The following is a 22,622-nucleotide window of genomic DNA, read 5'->3' as shown; positions in this document are numbered from 1 at the left end:
TCTCACTCAGCTCGGGTGCTAATTTCAAATAAAACCTGCTTGTTTTTATTTGAAATTCACTCCCACGTTCAGTGCCGTAGCTCTCCTGTCCAGCATCGCTCTCCTCCTTGTGGAGGTCAGGTTTCCTGGGGCTGGGTGGACTCAGGGAATTAGGAGGTGCAGTGTGTTTCCGTGCCATGTAATGTGTGTGCACACCCCTTCTTCCCACCCTCCCCACCATCACTCACTCAATCTCCTATATATGTGTATTAATCCCTGGGGGCTGACTCGGAGATGGCGCTCCAAAAGCAATCCTTCCCAGGTGCCTCCAGAGCCTCATAAGGCGCGTGTGGGTCAGCTGTTACGGGGGACAGTGATTCCCCCTCGCCATGGGACCATGGGCTTCCGCTGCTGAATGTGATTTTGCAAAGACCCTCAGGGAGCCCAAAAACCGTCATGGATACTGTGCCCCTTGAGGTGTGGGGGGTGCTACTGCGGCAGTTACACACCAGGGTCCTGGCAGGGGTTTTTGATGAAATCATCGATGTTCAGACACGGGGAGGTGTTTTACCGTGACCTATAGCTGGGGCTGGAATGACGCTGGCAGTTCCCTTAAAACCATCCTCCGTACGACTTCATGTTTGCGTGTTAAAAAAAAGGTAAAAATATAAGCGAAGACTAAAGTCACCGTTCAACTTTTTCTTGAAAAGGGAAAAAAACATCATAGCAACGAGAAAACGCTACTGGTGATCAGCTCAGTCTTTCCAGCCTGTGTTTACAAGAGTCGTAGCAAGATTTTTCATACAAGTAGCCCTATTAACTTCAGCGCATAAACTGCGTCTCTTCTTGTGCGCGCGGGTTTGCAGGATTAAAATCGCTTGTAAATGTTAATAGATAACATGTTCGGCAACCTCATAGCGCTGGTGTTTTTCTTAGCTGTGGCACTGCGGAGTCTTTCTACCTCTATAAACCATGTGGAGGGATTTCAAGGTGGGCCAAATACATCTCAGAGATTGGTTGCTTAATTAACACAAGGCCTCCCAGTGACAGCATTGCAAAACAAACTCCAGCGCTGGCCCTCTGCCTTTTTCCACTTCGCTGGTTCTGCTGCCCACATGTCTCAGCCTGCCAGCACGGAGCGTCGAGTGCATTTTAATAGCTGCTGTTCTTCAAATAATTTTATTACTGCGACAGCAACTTTATAAATGCCTCTTACACTCCTGATGATACAGAATTGATATATTAACAGCATCTTTTTTTTTTCTTTCTGTTTTCCCTTTCCAGGAGCAAATTCATCAGTTGTTGCTGATTTCATGCCTACGTCGTCATGGAACATCTCAAGTGAATTAGATAAAGGTAAGTGGACAGAAAAAAAAAAAGTGATAACAGATTATTCAAAAATCTCAATTCTTCTTCTTGACTTGGCCAAATTAGCGAGCAAAGAGGTGAGGGGGCACTTAAGATAAACTTTTTTTTTGCCTTGTGATCATTTGACATTTAATTACGTGTGGTTCTGTGATTTCTGGAGGATGCTGTGTTCGTTTCTTGTACTAGTAAAATGTTCCACGTGTTAAAAATATTTCAAGATGTGAGTTCTGTTGGTTTATGAACTGCTTGATGTTTTATCTGGTGATCTTAGGATTTGAACTCAAAATTAACAAGCATCAGGCAGGCAGTTTGCCTCGATGTGTTTTATTATGAAATTTTGAGGCTTTAAATGAATGGATGGGGAAAATACATTTGCAGGTGGTAATTATGTGTGATTTGGAGCTCTCTGAAGGGTACGTATTGCAAAAAAAGGGATGTATTTCACATTCGCCTTCATTTTGTAAATTATGCACCACAAATTATTTAAGCCAAATTGCTTCGTTTCCTCTAGCCCTTATTGCGAGGTGGTGGCCTGCAGCTCCTGAGTCAATCTCGTCTTTGAAATGCTTCTGACGTAACGTTCAGAGCGGAGGATGCTGTTAGCCACACTAACTGTGCAATTTGTCAACCAGTTTTTTCATTTGCTTATAACTTTGCCAACCGTTAACTATTTGGACTGAAATTTCCCATCGTGGAGTTCTGCCACAGATGGTTTTTCCATATGTTTTTGTCTGTATTTTGTTAATGTTTTTTTTATGAACATGTGTTCATAATGTTTTATGTGTAAGCATAAATATGCTTTCTGTGCTAATGTATGAAGAGAATACGTAGTTCTGGGTACTTTAAGGCAAGGCTGACTCTTTCATGTCTGCCTTCCCACCGGGGAAGGCGCAGGACTTTCTGGTGATCCAGGACATGTTGGAGAAGACGAAAGTCAAAGGGCTTGTGCTTGCTGGTGGGAAAGGGAGAAAAGCATGTAGTCCTTAAGCAGAGGATTCCTGATTCGCAGCAAATTGCTGAAAGGCGGCTTTGACAGAAGAGATGTCTTATCCCACTGCAGTGATTTATCCAGGTGCCCATGGCAGGTCTGTGGGTCTGGGCTGTGCATTGGGAATGTCCCAAAGTTGCAGAGGACCAAGGGCAGTGGTTCCCAAACAGGATGCCTCTATGTTTCTTTAATTGTTTGGCTTTTAAAAGGTAAGAAATACATAAGTGGCATTAGCAAGCAACCTTTACTAACCTACAGGGTAGTTTTTTCTCTAGGAACCCAGCCCATGATCACAGGAGAAAACATGGTTGCACTTTGTAGAAGTGGTTGAAATATTTTTTGCAAATGATCATTGGTGATACATTCTTTGTTCTCCAGTGTGAGCCCACGGGTTCAATTGGTAAAGCGCCCATAGATTGCTATATATTGCAGGAAAAGCTGCGTCTCCAACCAAAACCTAGATAGAGGGGAAGGTACAGAAGAGATAGTGAAGATAATGTAATTTTACAGTAAATTGTACTTGATCTGTGCTGAAAAATAGCCCTCAGTACCTTCTTTGTTGTTATTCTTAATGGGAGGTTTTGTGTAGACTGGTTTCTTAGGACCAGGCTGATTTTTACCCCATATTTTGGTTAGGCTTTCTCTCAGCTGGTAGTTCAAATGCTCCTTTTTTTTTCAGTGGCATGTCCCCCAGGTGGTTTCATTGACATGGCTGGGAAACAGGGAGAGGTTCTTGGTGACAGCACGGACCTCCTCCCTCCTTTGGTGTCTGCTTTATTCAAAGTTCTCTCCACACCAGGGTCTATCAGCCAGGGTTCAGATGTCCCACCCTGGCTGCCAGTGTGCCGGCTCTGTTGGAAAGCAGCAGCTCCAGAGGCAGCAGAGGTAACACTTGGGGCGACTGCCACCATCCTGGATGTTGAGTCACGTTACTGCCCAAAGTGAAGCTTACGCTTTCTCTGCCAGCGCTGAGCCTGGCCTCTACATTAGCAATTAAACCATTTTCCGCCTTACTTCCACGGCACCTGTTCCTGAGCTATATTGTCAGAAACAGGTAAAATGAAGTTTCACGCTTCTAATCCACCTGGAATGTGGCAATTACCACTTGTTGGGCTGAATCCTTCATTCCTGGGGGATTACCGGCCCCTTTGCTCGACCTGATTAGCATTTAGACTGCTGTAAGCTTACCTAAACATGGATTTACATATGTGATTAAAATGCGTTTGCTGCCTGAAAAGCTTAGTCAGAGGGGTGGATTCTCCCGGTGTGCCTACGAGCAAAGAAATGCGCACACGTTTTGTCTTGTCTAAGAGAGAAGCAAGGGCTTTAATGTGGGAGCTACTGGTTCTACTAAAGCTCTTTGAAACCCTTGCTTGTATAAAGCCAAATACACTGCAGCGCATGCTGGCTTGGTGAGTGGAAACCTCAGAGGAGAAAATTAGGCACGCACTTCGTTTCCCTTTCTTTTGCAAACAAGCATCTCAAGAAATCAACATCCACTTGTCTTTGCTGCAGTCAGCCATGAGGTCACGCAGGCGTCCCAGTAAAACTCATTTTAAAGCCTATTAAGTTCACCACATGAAAGTGGTTTCCAGCCAAATTTCCCAATTAAATGGCCGTCCGCATTAAGTGGCTCTACCTCTGCCTGATGCCTTTTGGAAATGAGCATCTCTTCCTCAAATATCTCCTGTGTTTGGGAAGCAGGAAGAGCTCATCGTCTCGCTAAGCAATATTCTGCATTTTGAAATAATCACTTAATATGGTACTTTCCCTAGCTCGGTGGGTTCTGCAGTGATTATCTTACAACTGAGCCCTATTCAGGTTGCAATTTCTATTAAATAAGCTAAATCGACAGCATTAAACAGTTGCCTGTTTATTCTTTTTAACAGGAAATGAATTTAAAAGAGACGCAGCCACCCGTGAAGAGCTGTTGAAAGCAACGATTGACGGGAGGGAGGAGGTGGTTTCTCACCATAACCTTAAAAAAACAAACAAACTGTGCATAAAAAATAAAAAATAATCATTTTTTTAAATGGGAGAAATTTAGCTATGAGCGTTTCTCTCTTTTCTGACTGGTAAATCATGGCGTGCAGAGGGAATGCCACGAGGGAAAAAGAAATGGAAATGTGATCTAATAAATATTTAATTATGTAAGGAGGAATAAGTGAACTTCAGGGAAAATACGGGGGCCCTGGTGGTAGGAAAAGACCTGTCTCAGGGGGTCGGTGGCAGGATGCTTTTCACCCCCAAGTTACTAGCTGAGATTTCCCTCGGGCTGGGGGAGCCTGTGACTGCTCGGTGGGTGGGAGATGTCCAGCGGGGACTGGAGCTCCTTGGAGAAGATCCTACATGGCCCCATTGCACCAGGCTTTGTAACCGCTCCCGATGCTCGCCGTGGCACGGCCATTCGCTCTTAGGTGGCTTGAAGCAACTTCCTTATCTGGAAATTTTTTGACATCAGCTGTGGCAATAGGCGTTATCTGAGGCAAAACAAAAAGGGCCAGATGAAAGCGGGAGTAAGCGGAGTTCACGAGGACGCTCTGCCCTGGTGCCGGCTTTCAGTGTCCGTGCTCTGTTCTGTAATGCGACTCTTTTTTGGGGTGTGCCAGCAGGCGAGGGAGCACTCTGGTTTCTCATTGCACTGCCTCCCCTCTCTCCCCTTACACCACGGGACGAGCTCTAAACGACGAGAGTCGTTTAGATGTGGTGTTGGGGGATATGGTGTAGGGGAGAACTTTGTAGAGTGGGGTTGATGGTTGGACTCGATGATCCCAAGGGTCTTTTCCAACCTAAATGATTCTATGATTCCTGTTCCTGCTCTTTGTTTGAGAAGGCTTCCGATTTACCATGAGTTCTTCTTTTCCCTGATTCTTATTTAAAAAGGTGAAGAGTCCTTCATTCACCTGCTTCTCTTCCACAAAAATGATTGTGGATGGGTAGGCTTTTCCTTCTGTCAGATGTCAGTTTATTTACAGAGAAATAGTTAGGCCTGAGTTTGAATGAGCGCCTGTTTACATCTGGTACAGCAGAGGAATTGTTTGGGAGCTCTTCATCCTTAGGCAAAGATAGTATTGGAGTCTCTGCCAAGAAAGAGTCAGCTTTGAAATACTGTTTTCTTTTTACTGTAAGTAGAATTCAACTTCAGTGAATGTTCACTGGAATAGGATTCTCTATCGGATTGGTAAGAGGATGATGCTGTCACTGTGGCTTCCTCTGATCAGGGGGAAAGCGTGGTCCCCCCATGCCTGCCTGCAAGCCCCTCAGGAGCTCGTTCCACCATGGCAGCTCCTTGACCATGTGTGAGGACGTGTCCTGGCTGTGGTTGAGCCAGAGCTGAGGACACCAGTGTTGGGGTGCAGCACGTTATCACATTGCCGGTATCTCCTCCTCCTCCCAGGAGCTCTTCACTTGGTCCTTCAGTTTCCAAAGAAGAGCTGTTAGCGTGAGTTTTTGCAGATACTGCCTGTTTTCCTTTCCCTTTTCATGGCCTGTCTGCTTTGGCAAACAAGCATAAAACGTTAGAATTCCCAGGGCTTGGGAACCATTTTCATTTCCAGACATCCGTGATCCCCAGCCTGGGCTTTGAGCTCCCCACCGCTCACAGCTGATCTGTGTGGCATAGACCTTGCGGTCACTGCTGCAGCAGCACTTAGCAGTCTTGTGGCGTTATACGGGAAGCCAACGTTCCCTGGAGAGATTGGCAGCAAGAGGCAGGATTTTACAAAATGCACCCCAAATCAGTCAGTGGTTTAAGGTTAAGATGGGATTTATCCTTAAGTATTCAAAGGCCAACCGCATCCTGGGCTGCATCCCCAGCAGCGTGGGCAGCAGGGCGAGGGGGGGATTCTGCCCCTCTGCTCCGCTCTGTGAGACCCCCCTGCAGCGCTGCCTCCAGCCCTGGGGCACCAACAGCAGAAGGACACGGAGCTGTTGGAGCGGGGCCAGAGGAGGCCCCGGAGCTGCTGGGAGGGCTGGAGCCTCTCTGCTGGGAGGACAGGCTGAGAGAGCTGGGGGGGTTCAGCCTGGAGAAGAGAAGGCTCCGGGGGGACCTTCCAGTCCCTCAAGGGGCTCCAGGAAAGCTGGGGAGGGACTCTGGATCAGGGAAAGGAGTGATAGGACAACGGGGAACGGTTTTAACCTGAAGAAGGGTAGGTTTAGAGGAGACCTGAGGCAGAAATTGTTGGCTGTGAGGGGGGTGAGCCCCTGGCCCAGGTTGCCCAGAGAAGCTGTGGCTGCCCCATCCCTGGAGGGGTTCAAGGCCAGGTTGGACGGGGCTTGGAGCAACCTGGGCTGGTGGGAGGTGTCCCTGCCCAGGGCAGGGGGTGGCACTGGATGATCTTTAAGGTCCCTTCCAACTCTAACCATTCTGTGATTCTGTGATATCAATACAAGGATCACTTATGGCAAGCATCCATCCCCTGGGATGGTCTGGGGTTCCAGAGCAGAAAATATCTGTGGAAGGCCAAAACAAGCGGTGGGAGAGCTGCAGTGTTTGCTCCACTACCCTGTGCATGGGACTGCGTGTCATTAACTTCTTGGAGATCCTTGCGTGGGCCGAGCATCCCCTGGCAGGGTGGGATGGACGGCAGCCACAGCACAAGAGGAGGTCACAGAGTGCAGAAGGGGCTGCAGGACATCCCGGTGGGTACACGCCACTGATGGACCCTTTGGGTCTGGGGGCTTCCTGAGGGGTGATGCAAACCTTGCTGTCCTTACTGGTGAATGCAGGCTAAAGCTATCACCTTGGCAAGTCTTTCCAGGCAGAGAAATGACCTGGCCGTGAGTTCTTATAGGGAAAATCTTTCTGATATCCCAGGGAGAATTTGACTCTTAGGCAAACTACATCTTAAAAAACATAAACAAAACCAAACGTGGAGAAAACCAGGTGGATCGAGGCCTCCTAACTTTGGCCCCAGTTCTTTAGAGATTTCCAGATTTTCTTTTGAAATCACTGGACGCGAATTTGATACGTGTGGTGAAAGGGGAAGAATTACAGCTTTCACGTTTATGCACAATTTACCTTTTTATTTTCCTTTATTATCTGGGGGATATTCGGTAAATCAAGCTCCCCTGATGGGGCTCAGGATTCTGATTCTATTTGTGGGGTCCCGTTAGTAGCGAGGCAGTAAATTACTGCTACTTTGTTTGAAAATTTTTTTAGCCACAGTACATTAGCTCCTTTTGTTTGCTTTTCCACTGACGGAGTGTACGTTTTTATTTGAGAATTTGTGTTTCTTCAATGTCTCATTTATAAATAATACAGGGTGTGAAATTTGAAGGTCACAGAATACAACCTGAAAAAGAAACCACCCCGTGTAACGTTGGGCATTCATGGCAAAAATATTTCACAAAATGCTTCGCTTGCATTGGATTTTTTATACAACCTGAGTTTGTGCGGTGAATATCTGACCATTATGCATAAGGTAACTATATATAATAACCTTTTCCTGGCTCATCCAGCTATCTTTGTTTATTTGAAAGATTGATAGATCAGAGGGTCAAGGGACGTGTTTTATTGTAAGTTTCTGTTCCAAATTTCCTGACATTTTTGGTTTAAAAAAAAAATAGACCTTTAAAAGGCACAGAAAGGGCTAATAAGAACCAGATCCTAAAGTGATGCTATGTCAAAATGTCAAAAATAACAGCTTTTCTTTGACTCTGCAGCATTAATCTTAAGGCACATACCTTTCTATACACCCTTCCCTTAATAGCTTGAGTTTTTGTACGTGGCTTTTTAGTGCAGAGCAGCTTCTAAAGTGACAACAAAATCCCTTGATGGTTTTCAGTAGTTGGGTTTATAGCTGGACACGGACATTTGTTTACCTATTCCAAATCACTTTTTTTTGTGATAAAGTTTAGAAGCTTCCTACTTGTGCTATAAAACTGGTTCCTGAGTAAAGAAAAGCTTCATTTCCCCTTGCCAGATTATAGCGTCAAAGCTATCACCAAGACATCTGTCCTCAAACCTGAAAGTTGACTCATAAAGGGGGAGGCAGATGTGGACTCTCAAATGCATATTAAGAATTCACATAGGCAGGAAGGGCAGTGAGTTGTCCAGTTCCTATCCAAAAGCAATGGGATTCAGGTGCTCAGCCCCAGATAATTTTTTGGAAGCCCACGGGCATCTTGTGCTCCAGTTTCCCTCCGAAAGCCCTCCCTGCCTATGGCCCAAGGCAATCTCAAAGCTGCTAATTATCAGAAAGTAGCAATTAATTCTGAGAATCCCAAACAAAGCCAGTGTCAGCTACGGACATCTGAAAAGGCGTAAAGCCTCAGGCAGTGGTCAGCCTGTTTCGGTTCAGTAAATTATCCTCGAGTGGCACTAAACCCTCTAGATAGTGTCTGGGAAGGGAAAACCCAACAGACAGCTGCAGTGCGTATCCCGAATTGAGTCTTGCACATACACATCGCTGAGGAAACTCGTTTGAAAATAAGCCAGGCAAGCAAAGGCAGTAGAATATTTCCTTTTGTCCCAAGACAGTTGATGTTGACTATTTCCCTATGATCGTCTGGACTTCTTTAACTCTGATATTCTTCATATGGGTTGCTAAATCGTGGGTTGAGTGCAGTATCCCTTTCCTCCCACTGTCATTCCTCTACTTTTATTCATTTTAAATAAGTGAAATTCCAGGCAGGAGTCTTTCTTTTGCCCCTTTAAGGGGGGTTTGTTGGTCAGGGTTTGTTGGTCAGACCCACAGATTGGACCTGCCGGGAGTTGTCTTCCTTTGTGAGTTATGGGCAGATCAAGTAATCAATGGTTAATCCTTTTTCCAACCCTGAAGTATGTGCTCTGTCTATGGCCACACTTCAGTCAGAAATCCTCCTGGTTCCTTCTATAGCTGAACTGGAATAGCTTAAAACTCAAGTTGATTGAACATATGGAACAACCAGCAAGCCCCTCCAGCGTCTTCAGGCTGGGTGGGCTCCGCGTTGTTGACTTCCTCCAAAGAGAACGGTTCCATATAGAAAATTTCCAACAGTCTGAGCTCAGTGGTGATGCCGATACATGTGAGTATGGGGCGCATCCAAGTGCAGCATCAGACTGGATTAATGTGGGTAATCCAGAACTCTGAATGAATGAAAATGCCTATTTGCAAGCTGATATATTAAATCGGGCAGCCTCTGTTGGACCCTCTGATGGACCTAGCAGGCTCTTTCCCTTTAAATAAACTCTTCACGTTACCAATCTTTAGACTTAACCATCTTGCAGGCACCGACTGAGACACTTTTTGCATTTCTTTTTGCCAGTGTATGCTCTGGCAAAGAAGCGGCGAGCTGCTAAACCTCTTGCTGCAGAAAGATAAACGCAATGAGCAGTCTCTAAGACTGGTGTCCCAACTGCCTTACTCCGACCAGGTCAGGTGGTTGCTTTACCTGTTGCAACACAGATTTGAGTTTTCAAATCTAGAATTTAACTTATTCTCCAGTCCAGCCACTGGAAAACGGTGTCCCCACAGGTTTGGAGAAGTTCCTTTCCAGAGAAGTGTGTTGTTACACGTCTCTAATGGAGGTAACTTGGTACAGCAGCCTCTCTGTTGCACCTGGATTAAAGCTGGTTTTGGGCTTGCGGTGGCTTGAATGGAGACTTTAATTTTAACTTTTCTTTGAATATTCTGAAAGATCAGAAGGGCATAAAGAAAAGGATAAATGAAACGGCAATTCTTCTCATAAAATGACCATTTTGGGGTCTAATCCTGCATCCCCATCGTGCTTTAAACACCTAGTGAAATCAGAACCACAGAGCACACATGGTGCTTGGGGGGAAAAAAGGTCTCACTGTGGCCAGCAAATCCTCCTCCAAGCAAAGAGGGTGTTACTGCTCTAAGATGTGTCTTTGGTAATTTAAGATAGAGTAACCGTGTGGTCACAGAGGAGATTAACATTCCTTGGCCAGAGAGGACGAGCTTTTATTTTGAAAGCCACCTGGGTTCCACTTAAAAGTAGTAGAATACTTCAGGATTTATTGCAACCGGGCAGGCTCCTATTTAACAATGTCAAGGCATAGCTGTGGAAATACACACACTTTTCTTCTTTCGAGACATGGAACTCACTACATTTGGTCCTTGCACAGCTGTTGCTGTTCTGTAACATCAAACCGGCAAAAAGTTTGGCTATGAAGGATACCTAATATTTGGATTTTATATGCAGTGTCTCCAATTTATGCGCTTAGAATCATGAAGATGACTTATGATGTGTTGTGTTTGCATTGGCAACGGCTCAAAACCAGAAATATATTTCAGGCTTGGCTTTCCAGATATTATCTCAAGTCATTTAAAAGTTCATTATAGGGCACCCGCTAGTGCTGCTATAGCAAAGGGGCTGTCAGCATTTTTCAAGGGTTTATAACTCAGCCATTAAGAAAAAAAAAATCTCTGTGGGCTGAAACTTGGCATTCAGGGTCTGGGCCCAGCAGTAAATTGTTTTTACAAATTAAAAAAAAAATCAGTTTGACTATTATTAAATTATAGGTGGGCTAAATTTTATTTAGAACTTTTTCAGGCTATTCTCCCATACTTCTGTAAATTAAAACGTTTCCACAATGTTTTTATAGAGTGCTACTCTAAAATATGGACCGGCTTTTGTTATATTCTTGAAACCCTGAGATTTAACTTAAAATATAATAACAGTGCTTATCCCAGCATAGCACTTTTCACCTTCAAAGTGCTTTACGAGCATTATCTCATTAATGTACATAACAGCCTCCCCATGATGTAAGAGGGATTATTATCCTCACTTTATAGCTGGAGAGATTGAGCCAAAAGGTTTAAGGCTGTTTTTAAAAGGACTTAGTTGCACAAGTCCCATGTGAGCTTTGATTGGCTTTGGGTGTCTACTTCCCTTTGGCTCTTCTAAAGATCACAACTGAAGTGATTCACCCAAGACTGTTCAGAGCCAGGATTAAAACTCAGACTTTCCAATGGCCAGTGCCACTAGACTGGGTAATTCGCAGAAGCGCAGTAATTTGTACATAAGGGCCATCGCGTTTCTAAGAAGTTATTCTTTAGGTCAGAGGGAGTCAGCTCTGGGCATCTGGGGAGCTGCGTGGTGGCAGGGAGACTTTCAAATGAAAGGGGAAACGCAGCATGCTCTAAGACCATGGCCATGCCACATGGTGTCTTCATCGTGTGTGCCAGCAGTGGGTCCATCCCGTTTCATCAGCCTTGTTCGCCTCCTGCTGAAAGCACAAAAAGGAGGATTTACCCCCATTTTTCTTGGCTTTTGGTCCCAGAAGAAGGAGATGTTAATTCTGATGGCACCGGAGAGTGGCTGACGGGGGTGACCTGGACGGAAACCTGGCCGCAGGCAGGAACTGTCTTATATGTTCTTTGCATAGTTGTTAGTAAAGGGAGAGGATGGTTGCAGTAGCTTGGGAGATTTGATGGACTTTGATAGGTGAGAGTTAGACACAATTATTAAAAATAAAATTGGACTTCTCTTCAGCCCTTCCATTCTGGGCAAGGGCAGCAATGGAGGGCTTTTGTGCATGCCAGGGAAGGAATGCATGTAATTTTGTATGCCCCAGTAACAGTCCAGGGTTTGCTGGAAGCACTGTTAGTCCTTCAGCTCAGTCTCAAGTCCAGAACTGCTTTACCTGTGACGAAGGGCTCCTCGTGAAGCTTCCAATTGCTTGAAACCTGCCCTGTTTAAATGTCATCTCCGGTGATCTGCTTGATCTCATTTATGATTTGGATGTAAAATTTGTGGACTTGAGGACTAAGCTATGCTGAATTTAACAGATGTGGTTTGTTTTAGCGTCTCCGTAGTAGTTCATGGAGGAAGGTGGAGAACACTTAGGGAAGAGTCAGAAGCTCCTAATGCTGAGAGGCTGTTTCTGTTTGTACCTATAGAGAAGTTGCACCCATAGCTCTTGTGTTACCGCCATACTTTCTCCCTGCCTACTGATCCTTTAAAATCCTTCTCCAGCCTTTGAAAACCTGCCCTACATCCTTACTCCTTTATTCGCCTCTCCTGTATACCATAGGACCTTTAAAATGTTATATTTACTGTGCTGTTTGTCAGCAAGACCATCACAGGACTGAGGCCATTCTGTTCTCTGACCATGTTATAGTGTAGATGTCTGAGCCGGTCTTTGAAACGTTATCAGGAATTATATAAATGACTGTGGTAAAGAAATGTTACGTTGGATAATTAAATGCGGTTATCCAGTTCCATGCTCTTAGTGTGATTTTATTAAACCCAGATTGTGGAGAGAACCCAAGAATACGTGTGCTGACTTAGATTAGGCTTCCCGGTGAGGTTATTAAGATAGCAAGTCAGAAACAGTTCTAGTCTTGCAAGGAAGCATGCAGAAATGATTCCAGAGAGCTGAAAGGCCAGTCGGACACCCCTGAAGAGACATCGGACCCTGTCGTCTCTCTTCACCGAGGCCAGGATCTCTGCCCTTTTTACCCCATACATAGATTTCCTAACTAGTTAGATCCATGGGAGTATAGATAACAGTCGTATTTTGCACAGTTTCATACCTGCATGTTAAAAGACTAGTTATTCAGTGAACAAAAATATGCGTGGGCAGTTCCTTTGTGCTAAACATTTATCCTACGGCTCCTCAGGACCAACTGAGAAGAGAGATGCCTTGTATAAAGTGCTGTGCAAATACAGGGTAGGTGCTTACATGCTAAACAGATTAAATACAAAGGAAAGAGATATCGATATACACAAAGCATAATGAAGGGAGTAGCCAGTGAAGACATGATCAAAGTAAATAATTAGGGGAGTGAATTAGTTAGTTGGCTAAGCTGTCTTTATATGCGTTGGAGATTTTTTTCATGCTTTTAGGCAGGCTTATTGCTGGAGTTAACAGTAGCTGTACCTGAGAGCGGTGGAGCGTGAGCAGCACAGCCCAGGTCTACTTGCTGATAGGCTTTTCTTGACCTCCCGGGTTGGCTGTGAGAGCGCGGGAGCCGCGTACAGCCTCTGAGTTCCTCATTCCTCGGCCGCCCTGCTGAGACAGCCAGCAGCTCCTAATGGGTTTTGGCCAGTAATGACCACCGTTAGATCTGAACCTGTGACACGGAGATGAAAGCCCACGTATTCCTTTCCCCGTACCCAATCCATCTCCCTCTCTGCCTTTAAAGGATTTAATTAAATGTTGAATACAGCTAACTAGAAATAGTCGTCTTCCTGAACGGTGCGGAATGAAACAGCACTTGACAGGAGAAGGCAGTGCTCACAAATGGATTAGAAGAGATTAATTTAGCAACATGTTGATTTAACATTCCCTGTCTTGACAAAAGAATTCTTGATCTTCTGCTTGCACCTATCATGAGACCTATTTCAGATTTAAGATAAACTGTAGTACTCTTGGCAAGGGAAATACTGAGTGAGAGAAAAGCTCTTCATCTCCTAGATGTGATCTTTATTCCTTCATCTATGCAGGTAGTGCTTGCAAAATCATTGATAACATGTCTACACTGCTCTGTCTGTCAATCGAAAGTGGCTCTGAGACCTTTGCTTCTGAACAATTCATTTCATATATGGCTGTATTTTGTGGGTCCTAACGTGAGCGGGAGCAGATCTGCATAGGTATCAAAATGAGCAGCCAGATTTCTGATACGTTTTTCATGTTAATTGGTTGGCAAAAAGGAAAAATAAAAGAACAAAAAGAAGCAGCCTTACCCCCTTTTTCTGTGTTAAATAAAGCCCAGTAGGATGATGTTGAGAAAGTAGAATGAATCCATGGGTGTGTGAAGGAAGGGAGGTTTTCCAGAAATACAGCATTACTATAGTGCAATGGGAATTCCAAAATTTGTTCCTTTTATTACAGTCTAAAACTATGTGGGACCTATTGCCTGCCCTGAAACAACAATTAACAAGTATTCTCATTTTCTAATAAACCTGATAGCCATTTCCTTTGTTTCCCTTTCAAAGACAAGCATGAGTTTTCTTTAAAGTGGTGTTTCCCGAGCTGGAGTTCATTATTTACCCTTTTTTTCTTTTTATCTAACAGACTACTTCTTGACGCTCGATGAACCTATGAATAACATAACTACCACCCTTGGCCAGACGGCAGAGCTGCACTGTAAAGTCTCTGGCAATCCTCCTCCGACGGTCCGTTGGCTGAAAAACGACGCTCCGGTTGTCCAAGAACCCCGGAGGATCTCCTTCCGTGCCACAAGCTACGGGTCTCGGCTGCGAATAAGGAACCTTGACACTACGGATACAGGCTATTTCCAGTGCGTTGCGACTAACGGCAGAAAGACTGTCTCTACAACTGGTGTGCTCTTTGTGAAATTTGGTACGTGACCTCCTTTGTCTCTAGTAGGTGAGAAACTTCAGCTTGCGGTATAGACTGGAGACCTGTTAGTGGGGTAGATATATATATCTATCAGGTAAAATAAGCACATTTTCTTCAAAATCAAAGTTTGTATTAAGATAATTGCCTTACAAGCTGATCTTAAAACTGAGAGGATTCCAACCGAGAAACAGGTTTTGCGCGTATTCTCCTCCACCTCCCCTTTCAGAGGGAAGTAATTCACTGAGATGAAGATATTTGCACAGACTCTTGGTTAGTCCTCTTAGGAGCTGGACAAATAACACATAACGAATGATGTATGTGATGAGTTTTATAGTCTTTTTTCATAAATCTTCCAAATTTTAAAATTTTAATAAGAAATTAATCATTAGGTCTTGTCTCGTAAGGCAGTTGTTGTCCTTCAGCCTGTATCTGAGATGTAGGAGATTTTAATCTGAACAATGATACTTTTATAGACGCTTCTGTAGAAAACAGTGAGTATTTTTCTTTTTTCTGACTGGAGCAATATTTAATCTCACGATTCAGTTTCTAGAGCAAATACATTCGTATGAACTTCCCTGAAACCTGCTGCAGCCGGCTTCTCAGCCTGCTGTGCCGGTGAACTTGTGCGCCGTCTGCCCAGGCCTTCCAGTAGTTGCCCAAATAAAAGCAGGGAGGGCAGGAACAGCAAAACCCTCCCAGCCAGAGCCCGCTGGGGGCAGGACACATTTGATCCATGCATCTGAATCAGGCCTAGGGTGAATTCCCTGATAAATAATGAAGATTGATAGGGGGAAACGATGCTGTTTTCTCCCAGTTGTAGTTACAACATGCTTTTGTACAAGCCTCCTGTGGTTTGCTTTTCTGTGACGGCCCGCGACACTGCTGAATTGCAGGATGAGTGTCTCACCTGGTTATTGTCCTCATCTACGGCGTTTTGCAGAAAATCATTGCTCCAGGATACAGTCTTGTCTTTGGTACTGAGAAACTGCGACTTGTCTGTTAAACTGCATAAACCACATCCAACATGACAGACTGTTGCTTTTATCTTTTAAAAGGTTTTCGAAAGCTTCCTGCTTGCTACCTCGCCATAACTCATCACGCTGTTTTTCTTCTGTCACTTTTCCAGGTCCCCCGCCAACAGCAAGTCCAGGATCATCGTAAGTTGTTTCATGTCTGTTATGTCGATTCATTAATCTTGCGTTTCAGCAGTCAGAAGTTCATTTGTCATTTTGTGTGACAGGAGCACTTTTACATTCCACTTTAAGTCAGATAGTATGGTAATTTATTGTAACGGAATTATCTGTCTCTTAGATATATTTTCATGTTATCATGTCAGCTCTTATTTCTTACACTAGACTTCTTAATTTCCAATATTATTACCTTTAGATCCTCTGGTGCCTTCAGCCTTTGAACTGATTTCCAGGTGCCTATAGGTATGAGCAGAAACTGATTTTCACACATGTCACAGCCCAATCTGGAAAATATTTGTCACTATAAGTAGATTTTACTACCTAGGGGCTTCTTACTGATTTTAAGGGGACTGCTGGTCGTAAGCTGACTCTGTGTCTATCTGTAGCTGTATTAGTAAACTGTCTTAAAAATGAGTTTTTGAAGATTGGGTACCTGGGTGGGAGCAGCGGCTGTTTTTACGAGAGCTCCCTGTATCCTGGAGCCCCCTGTACCCTGCCGGGTCCCTGCTGCTGGGTCTGAGCAGTTGCCACGTGGTTGTATTTTGGCACTGGAGCTTCTGTCTTTGGTAGCTTTTGAGAACGTATGTTTCTCTTCCCCGCTAGTTTCAAGATACACGATCAAACTTGCTCAGCTTTTATAGTCCCTTATTGTTTTCAAGTGTGATCTTCAACTGTTCTGAAGTTTGAAATTAATTTTGTGATAGAATGTCCACCTTGTTCAGATTTTACATGCATGGAACAATACTGAAACCCCACCTCTCCTGGTGAGGGAAGGTGCACCATCGGAAGAGAAATACAGTACCAACTAAAACATAAAATGAAACTGCTAATACGGTTGCAGGGAATGCAAAAGTTTGGGGATGTGAATGTTCCTGACTGTCCTTATAGAAGATTGTTCACAAAGTATTGCAAAGGGTATAAATTAGGGGAAGCATCTGACCACAAAAGGACATGCTAGGATGCCCTCTAATGGAACATCATAAAATGTGTTTTTGTCTTCCCTTTTGAAGGTACCTGACATGAAGTTACTGAGTTTATTTTGGAAGGGGAGCTCCTTGTTTGGACTTAGACTCCTTTTTGAGATTGTGATGTTCTGGGGAGGAAAGCTTCGTTGTGCTGTGGGAAGTGGGGACTGACGGGCTCTTTAGCGGTTTGGAGGCTTAATTAATGAGTTGAGAAGATGCGTATTTTGTGTCTGCTTCCACCTAATTTGGGGTTTCCGCAATTTGTAAGGTTAAGCAACGTGTCCTTGGTGGTCAGAAACCCACGGCAGAGCAGTGTGAGCACAGAAAGCAGAGAGCTCTGCTGGAATTTCACTGTCTTGGCTACTCAGGATTGCATCACTTTTTAAAAACAAAATAGGTTTGGGTACCTTTTTCCCATGTTTTTTTCTGGCAGGGTTTTGGGTTTTTTTTGCCCCCCACCCCCCTAAAAAGGACCACAACTTAACTAGCTAAAAGCCTCACCCAGTTACAGAGAAGTAACAGCAAATGGTCCCTCTAATTCAGTGAGTGTTGGGCTGAGCTCTAAGGCGATGTCTGCACAGCATCATCCGGACCACGAGGGAAAAACCAAACCAGCGTCATGAGTGCTAATTCCGAGAGGAGGAGTATGGGAGTATTACACTCCACTTGAGCTAAGCACCCTTCTTCTAGCAGCAGTATCTTACCATAGCCCTGTCTTATTCTGCGTGCAAAGCCCATATATCCAGGGAAGAACTAATCACTGTTTTCTGTATGCACCACCTCAAACATTAAATTGGCTTTAAAGTGACTTAATCTAAGACTTCAATTTTGTTTTCAGCATTTGCTGCCCATTGGGACACACAGGTACAAAGACAAAAGAGTGAGAAAAGGTGAAAATAAAGTGAGACTTCTTCTTTAATAGTTGACTTCATAATTGTGCCTTATAATTTTGTAACCACAAAAGATATTTAATCACACTTCATTATCCTGGGAGGTTGTGGGCTCTGTTTAGTAAGAGGTCACGTTGTGCTAAACATTGGAGAGAAACGTCTCCAAAGAAATGTGCAGAGGGACCTCTGTTTTACTGAATGGAGAACATTTACATTCCCGTAGAAGCAAGCCAGATTTAATCTATGAAATAAGAGAATCAGGAAGGAGCTTATGACAAAGAAATGGTAAACTTGGAACTCATACTAAATCAGAGTAAGAAAAAGGTCAGTGTATGTCATCTTGAACCTAGTTCGTATCCGTTGCCAGTGGCATGAGTGCAAGATCCGTATGGATAGCAGCAGCGGGTCCCGCTGTGTGAATCGCAAGGAGAAATTGCATGTTGTGGAATGCGGGAGAGAAATTGCCTCGAAATCTGTTCCTCGCTGTTTCCTGTTCTTTCCGTGCCAGCGGTATCTTGAGTATTGTACAGCCTACTCATGCACAGCCTTCTCCCCGTACAAGCTGGCAAACCAATTTGTAGCTATGAAATGAATGAAAATTTGGTGGAAGTGCCTGTGGTAAGAATGATCCCGCATTACAGAGGTAAGTGTCACAAAACAGCGTTTGAAGGAGTACTAGTTAAAGGCAGCAGTACTCTTCTGCACAGGGAAACAGCAGTTTGTATAGCTCTGCTATATTTTCTTGTCTGAAAAACAAATTTAAGTTGTTCTAGATATTAAAACATATTTTTTCTGGTATTTTGATTGTAAATTTCTTCAATTGCGAAGAGAACTTGGAGCACCCTATGAGACCCTCGGAATGCATCAGCCTTCAGACTACTGTGTTGTTGCATAGTCTTGGTGCCATTTTGGGTCTCCTCGTTGCTATGAGATAAGCAATAGGACTAGTTATGAGAAATACCGGCTTTTATCTGGGAAAACTAACCCCATCCGTGCCAGCCTCAATTTTCAAGTTCCAAGGTGACAGATGTAGTTCATGGTCAACCTCCCTTCCCAACGTTTAAGACTTGTGGGAGTTCTAAGGGGAAACACTTCCTTCAAGGAATAGTCCTGGAAGCTGGCTCAGAAAATACCTTCGAAGGTTAGGGCATCGTCCTGGTGCTTGGGGTAAACTGGCTCTGCGTCTGTGGGTCCAGCTGATTTTGGTTCCCCAAGATACTTTCACGGGAACCTACGTCTCTCTTCCCCAGCCGTGCAAGCTGGCCGCTGGTGTCGCTCTGAACAAAGGGACACTTACCGTACATCATCATACGGACATATCTTATTATTTTACAGTGGTTAAATGAAGGCTGAATATGGGAAGCACTTTGATGGATGTTGCGGAAATGAAAACTCTTACTTGGATAGTGTTTGTGCCTTATCAGCGTGAGTTTCTTCTCCTATGATAAGGCAATGAACAAAATCGATGGCAAGCAGCAGCCTTTCCCTGTGGGTGTGCTTTTCCCATGTTGTCTTTATCAACCTACCGTGAGTGGAAGGTTCTGTTCATTTCAGGATTTAATTTGAGGATCATGTTTTTTAAAAAAATCCATATGCTCAGCACTTTTTCTCCGCGTAATTTATAGATGCAGAGTTCTGCCCTGATGTGATGGCAGAAAAATAGATGGGCCAACTGTAGCTTGAAAATAAAAAGGTTAAATGGATGACTTCTGCAAAAGAAGACAGGCAATGCTAGATAACATAATAATTTGTGTGTGTGTTATATCCGTATTCTTTCTGCTTTCCTTTAGCACTGTTATAGTCAGCTAGAGCCAAAAGTCTGATTTGCAAATCAGCCTGAAGCGAATGAAAGAAACTCCAGCAGAAACATTCCGCTGCAATCCGTAAGGAAATCCAGAATCCCAAGGTCTTGCCGCAGTGAAAAGCACTGGCTGACCTGAACGTCCTTCCTTTAACTCTCCTGCGTTTGGCAAAGGTCAGCTTTAAAGCCCTTATCTGCGAGGCCACGGAGTTACATTCCATTAACGTGCTCTGCTGCTCCGCGGCTCTGACATAGCTTGGAGAAGCTTTTCTTTAAAAAGCAAAAACAACCCACGCTCCCGCTTTATAAATAAATCATTATTTTATCTTTGGTTTCGCCGGAAGGTGCTGTAGATAGAGCGCCCGCTCCAAGCAGCGTGGTGAGCTGTGGGGAGAGTGCCCAGGAACCGGACGGCAGCGCCGGCTCCGGCTCTTGGGCTACTGGAATAGTTTCCCTAAAGTGGATGGTGTCAAGGGCACCTCCACAACAGGCAGGAATCCAGGGGGGGGCTCTTCTGGCAGATAAGTCAGGTCCTGCTGGCTCTTGCTGTAAAAGACCACCATCAGCTAATTTAGCCCCTTCTTTTTTCCACAGAATTTATGAACGCAAACTCAAATTGAATTCGTTGACTAATTTGAGGAAGATCAAGGGGAGCATTCTGCTGGTTAACTGTTTTCCAGCATGTGTCGGTGTATCGGTGTATGCTTGTGTGTTGCGTATTTCTCTCTGTGTGTATAGATATTTTACATACACATATATTCATGGCTGTAGTCATCGCTTCTAAAAATTTCCCAATAGACCGTAACTTTAATGTTATTTTTGAAGTTCTCATGCTTCTCATCACTTTGAAACTCACTTTTTATCTATCATCTGTGGCAAGGTTTGGTCCTTTAAGGACACAGAAGTGTGTATCTTACCCTCAGGTCCCTCAGGTTGCTACAGAGAACAAAATCCGAAAGGGCTGAGGTCAGAGCACGGCAGATTCCTGGAGACGAGAGAATTTAATATAACAATAGAGATATTTTGGCCTGGAAAATGGTTGTGTGCCCAATCTTTTCCATTATTATTGTCCTTTTTTCCTCATTCTGTATTGTTTCCGCTGCCTGGAGAGATGGCCCTCCTGAACTTCACCAGGAGAAATCCTAGGAGCAAGTCACTGAAATTCGAGGAGATGCAGCAAACTTGCACTCTGTTCAAGAACCGCCACAAGAGCCACAGTGGGAAAGAAAACAAAAATGCTTTTTCACATGGCCCAGTCTAAAAGCGAGCTAGATAAACCCTGCTGGAGTGTAGTCCAGTGGGAAGAGGTCTGGAAAATGCTCTGTATAATCTGTGTCGGAGCTGCACAAAACCAATTTCTTGTGTTGTGGGCATGTTTCGAAAAGGCTTAACCTGCAGGTGAAATATTTCATTCAACAACACAGACTTTTGACTTAATTACAGCGGAAACACGGGAAGAACAGCAATGGCACTTCTTGGAAGTATTCTCTATGTTCGCTAGATGTGGTGGTTTAGGTTTTAGAGGAGAAAAATGTCTTAACTCATCAGTATTCCTGCTCTTGGATGTGCAGTGGTTACTGTGCTGCAGAGAGACAACGGCGTGAGTGTGGATCAGCCGGGATGTATATGCCACGGACTGGCACCTCCTGAGCAGAGTATATACAGTCCTTGTGTCAGGATTGCTCTTGAACAGTCCTTTTGTTCTCAACAGAGACTTTTTTATATATATAACCTAAATATGGTATTGTTTTGTTCTTTATTTAACCACTGGCAATGAGGAGAGAAGAGGAGGAGAAGAGGAGAGGAGAGGGCTGTAATTTTAAGGGGCATTTGATTCATAAAATCAAATGGGGTTTGGGATTCCCAGAAATAGCTTGCAAGGCTTGTGAAACCACAAGCCCCACAGGATTCTCCCATCCTCTTTTTCAGTGATTAAGATTTTTTTTTTATTATTATTTTTTTAGTTAAACACATCTGGGTTTTTCAGTAAAACAGATCTTTTATACAGTGGCTCTGTGTAGCTGGATGTCAGCATGGTTCCTTCAACAAGAAAAAGCGTAACTACTGGCCAGCGTCCAGGTGAGACTTGGCCAACTGTGTATTTGATTGTGGATTTCATAGAGTAACAGAGAGACTTTCCCCTTTTGGCCATAGAAGCTAAATTTTATAGAAGAAAAAATGCCGATAAAGAGGCAAGAGTGGATTGATGGGAGAACCGCTCCAGCGGCATCCCGACACCCACCTCCCTGCTGGTTCCCACCACCAGCACCCGGGGCTCCTGCGCCCATGCTGGGCACCAGCCTGGACCTCCGGGGTCTTGGTGAAGGAGGAGTATTTGATTTCCAGTCCTGTGATGTGTTTTGTGGCCGTCACAGAAACCACCTCAGTGGAAATTTTGAATGAGGACTGAATGCAAGTCCCAGGAGTTTTGGCGCGGGGTCTTTTATAGCCCCGCTGCGTGTTGGTGCAACAGCTTGTAGGTACGGCATAGAGGGGCTGAGACGCAAGCTGGAAGTGGGATATTCTATGTGGAGGCCAATATAAATATATTTGTGCAAAAAAATCAGGCGGTATGAAGATGAAGTCTGAGTGGCTGATGCTGACAGAAACCATGTTACGTTCTGTTGCATTACTTCATTCGAGTGAAAATAATACTCCCTTAGTTTTGCCAGGGTCTGAGAGTCAGATTATCTGCTGTGAGCATGCCAGTCATGGAAATGAAATGTTTCCAGGGAGAGCAGGACTTGTCCTCTTCACTGGGGCTTTGATCCGGTGCTCACTTATCTCTGTGCCGCTGTCTCACCTTTTCCCTTGGTCTGATCATCCTGATGTGATTTTCTTTGCAATGTCCCTGTAGCATCGCGGGCAGTGAAGTGACTGCTGAGGCACCAGGGTGTACGGTTTAGGAGGGGGCATGCTCCTGGACCTTCCTGAGCAAGCGAAAATAAAGGAAAACCTCTGGGTAAATGTAGTATAGAATTTAGGAAGTCATATTTGTATCTTGTATTAAATGAATTGGCTACAGACAGTATTCTGGTGCATTTTATCTACTTCAGGATACTTACATAGCTAAATACACACATTATCTGAGAATCCCAGGATCCTTTGCCTCTTTACCTCCTCTTATCTCCCAGACCACATACGGGAAATTGAGCCAGAGTAAGATTAAAGGTGCGTTTCGGTTG

General features: G+C 44.3%; 1 protein-coding gene across 1 annotated transcript in view; it reads left to right on the top strand.

Moving 5' to 3' along the window:
• Positions 1 to 22,622, top strand: part of ROR1 (receptor tyrosine kinase like orphan receptor 1) — a 174,980-nt gene that overhangs the window by 116,551 nt on the left and 35,807 nt on the right. Inside the window, exons 2-4 of the mRNA XM_063344922.1 lie at positions 1,264 to 1,335; positions 14,304 to 14,591; positions 15,718 to 15,748. Of these exons, the coding sequence (XP_063200992.1) occupies positions 1,264 to 1,335; positions 14,304 to 14,591; positions 15,718 to 15,748 (391 nt within the window). The remainder of the gene's footprint in view (positions 1 to 1,263; positions 1,336 to 14,303; positions 14,592 to 15,717; positions 15,749 to 22,622) is intronic.

This window comes from Chroicocephalus ridibundus, chromosome 8 (genome assembly GCF_963924245.1).
Source record: "Chroicocephalus ridibundus chromosome 8, bChrRid1.1, whole genome shotgun sequence".
Taxonomy (NCBI): domain Eukaryota; kingdom Metazoa; phylum Chordata; class Aves; order Charadriiformes; family Laridae; genus Chroicocephalus; species Chroicocephalus ridibundus.
The sequence above is the reverse complement of the archived record's forward strand: the minus strand, read 5'-3'. Positions and strand labels throughout refer to the sequence as shown.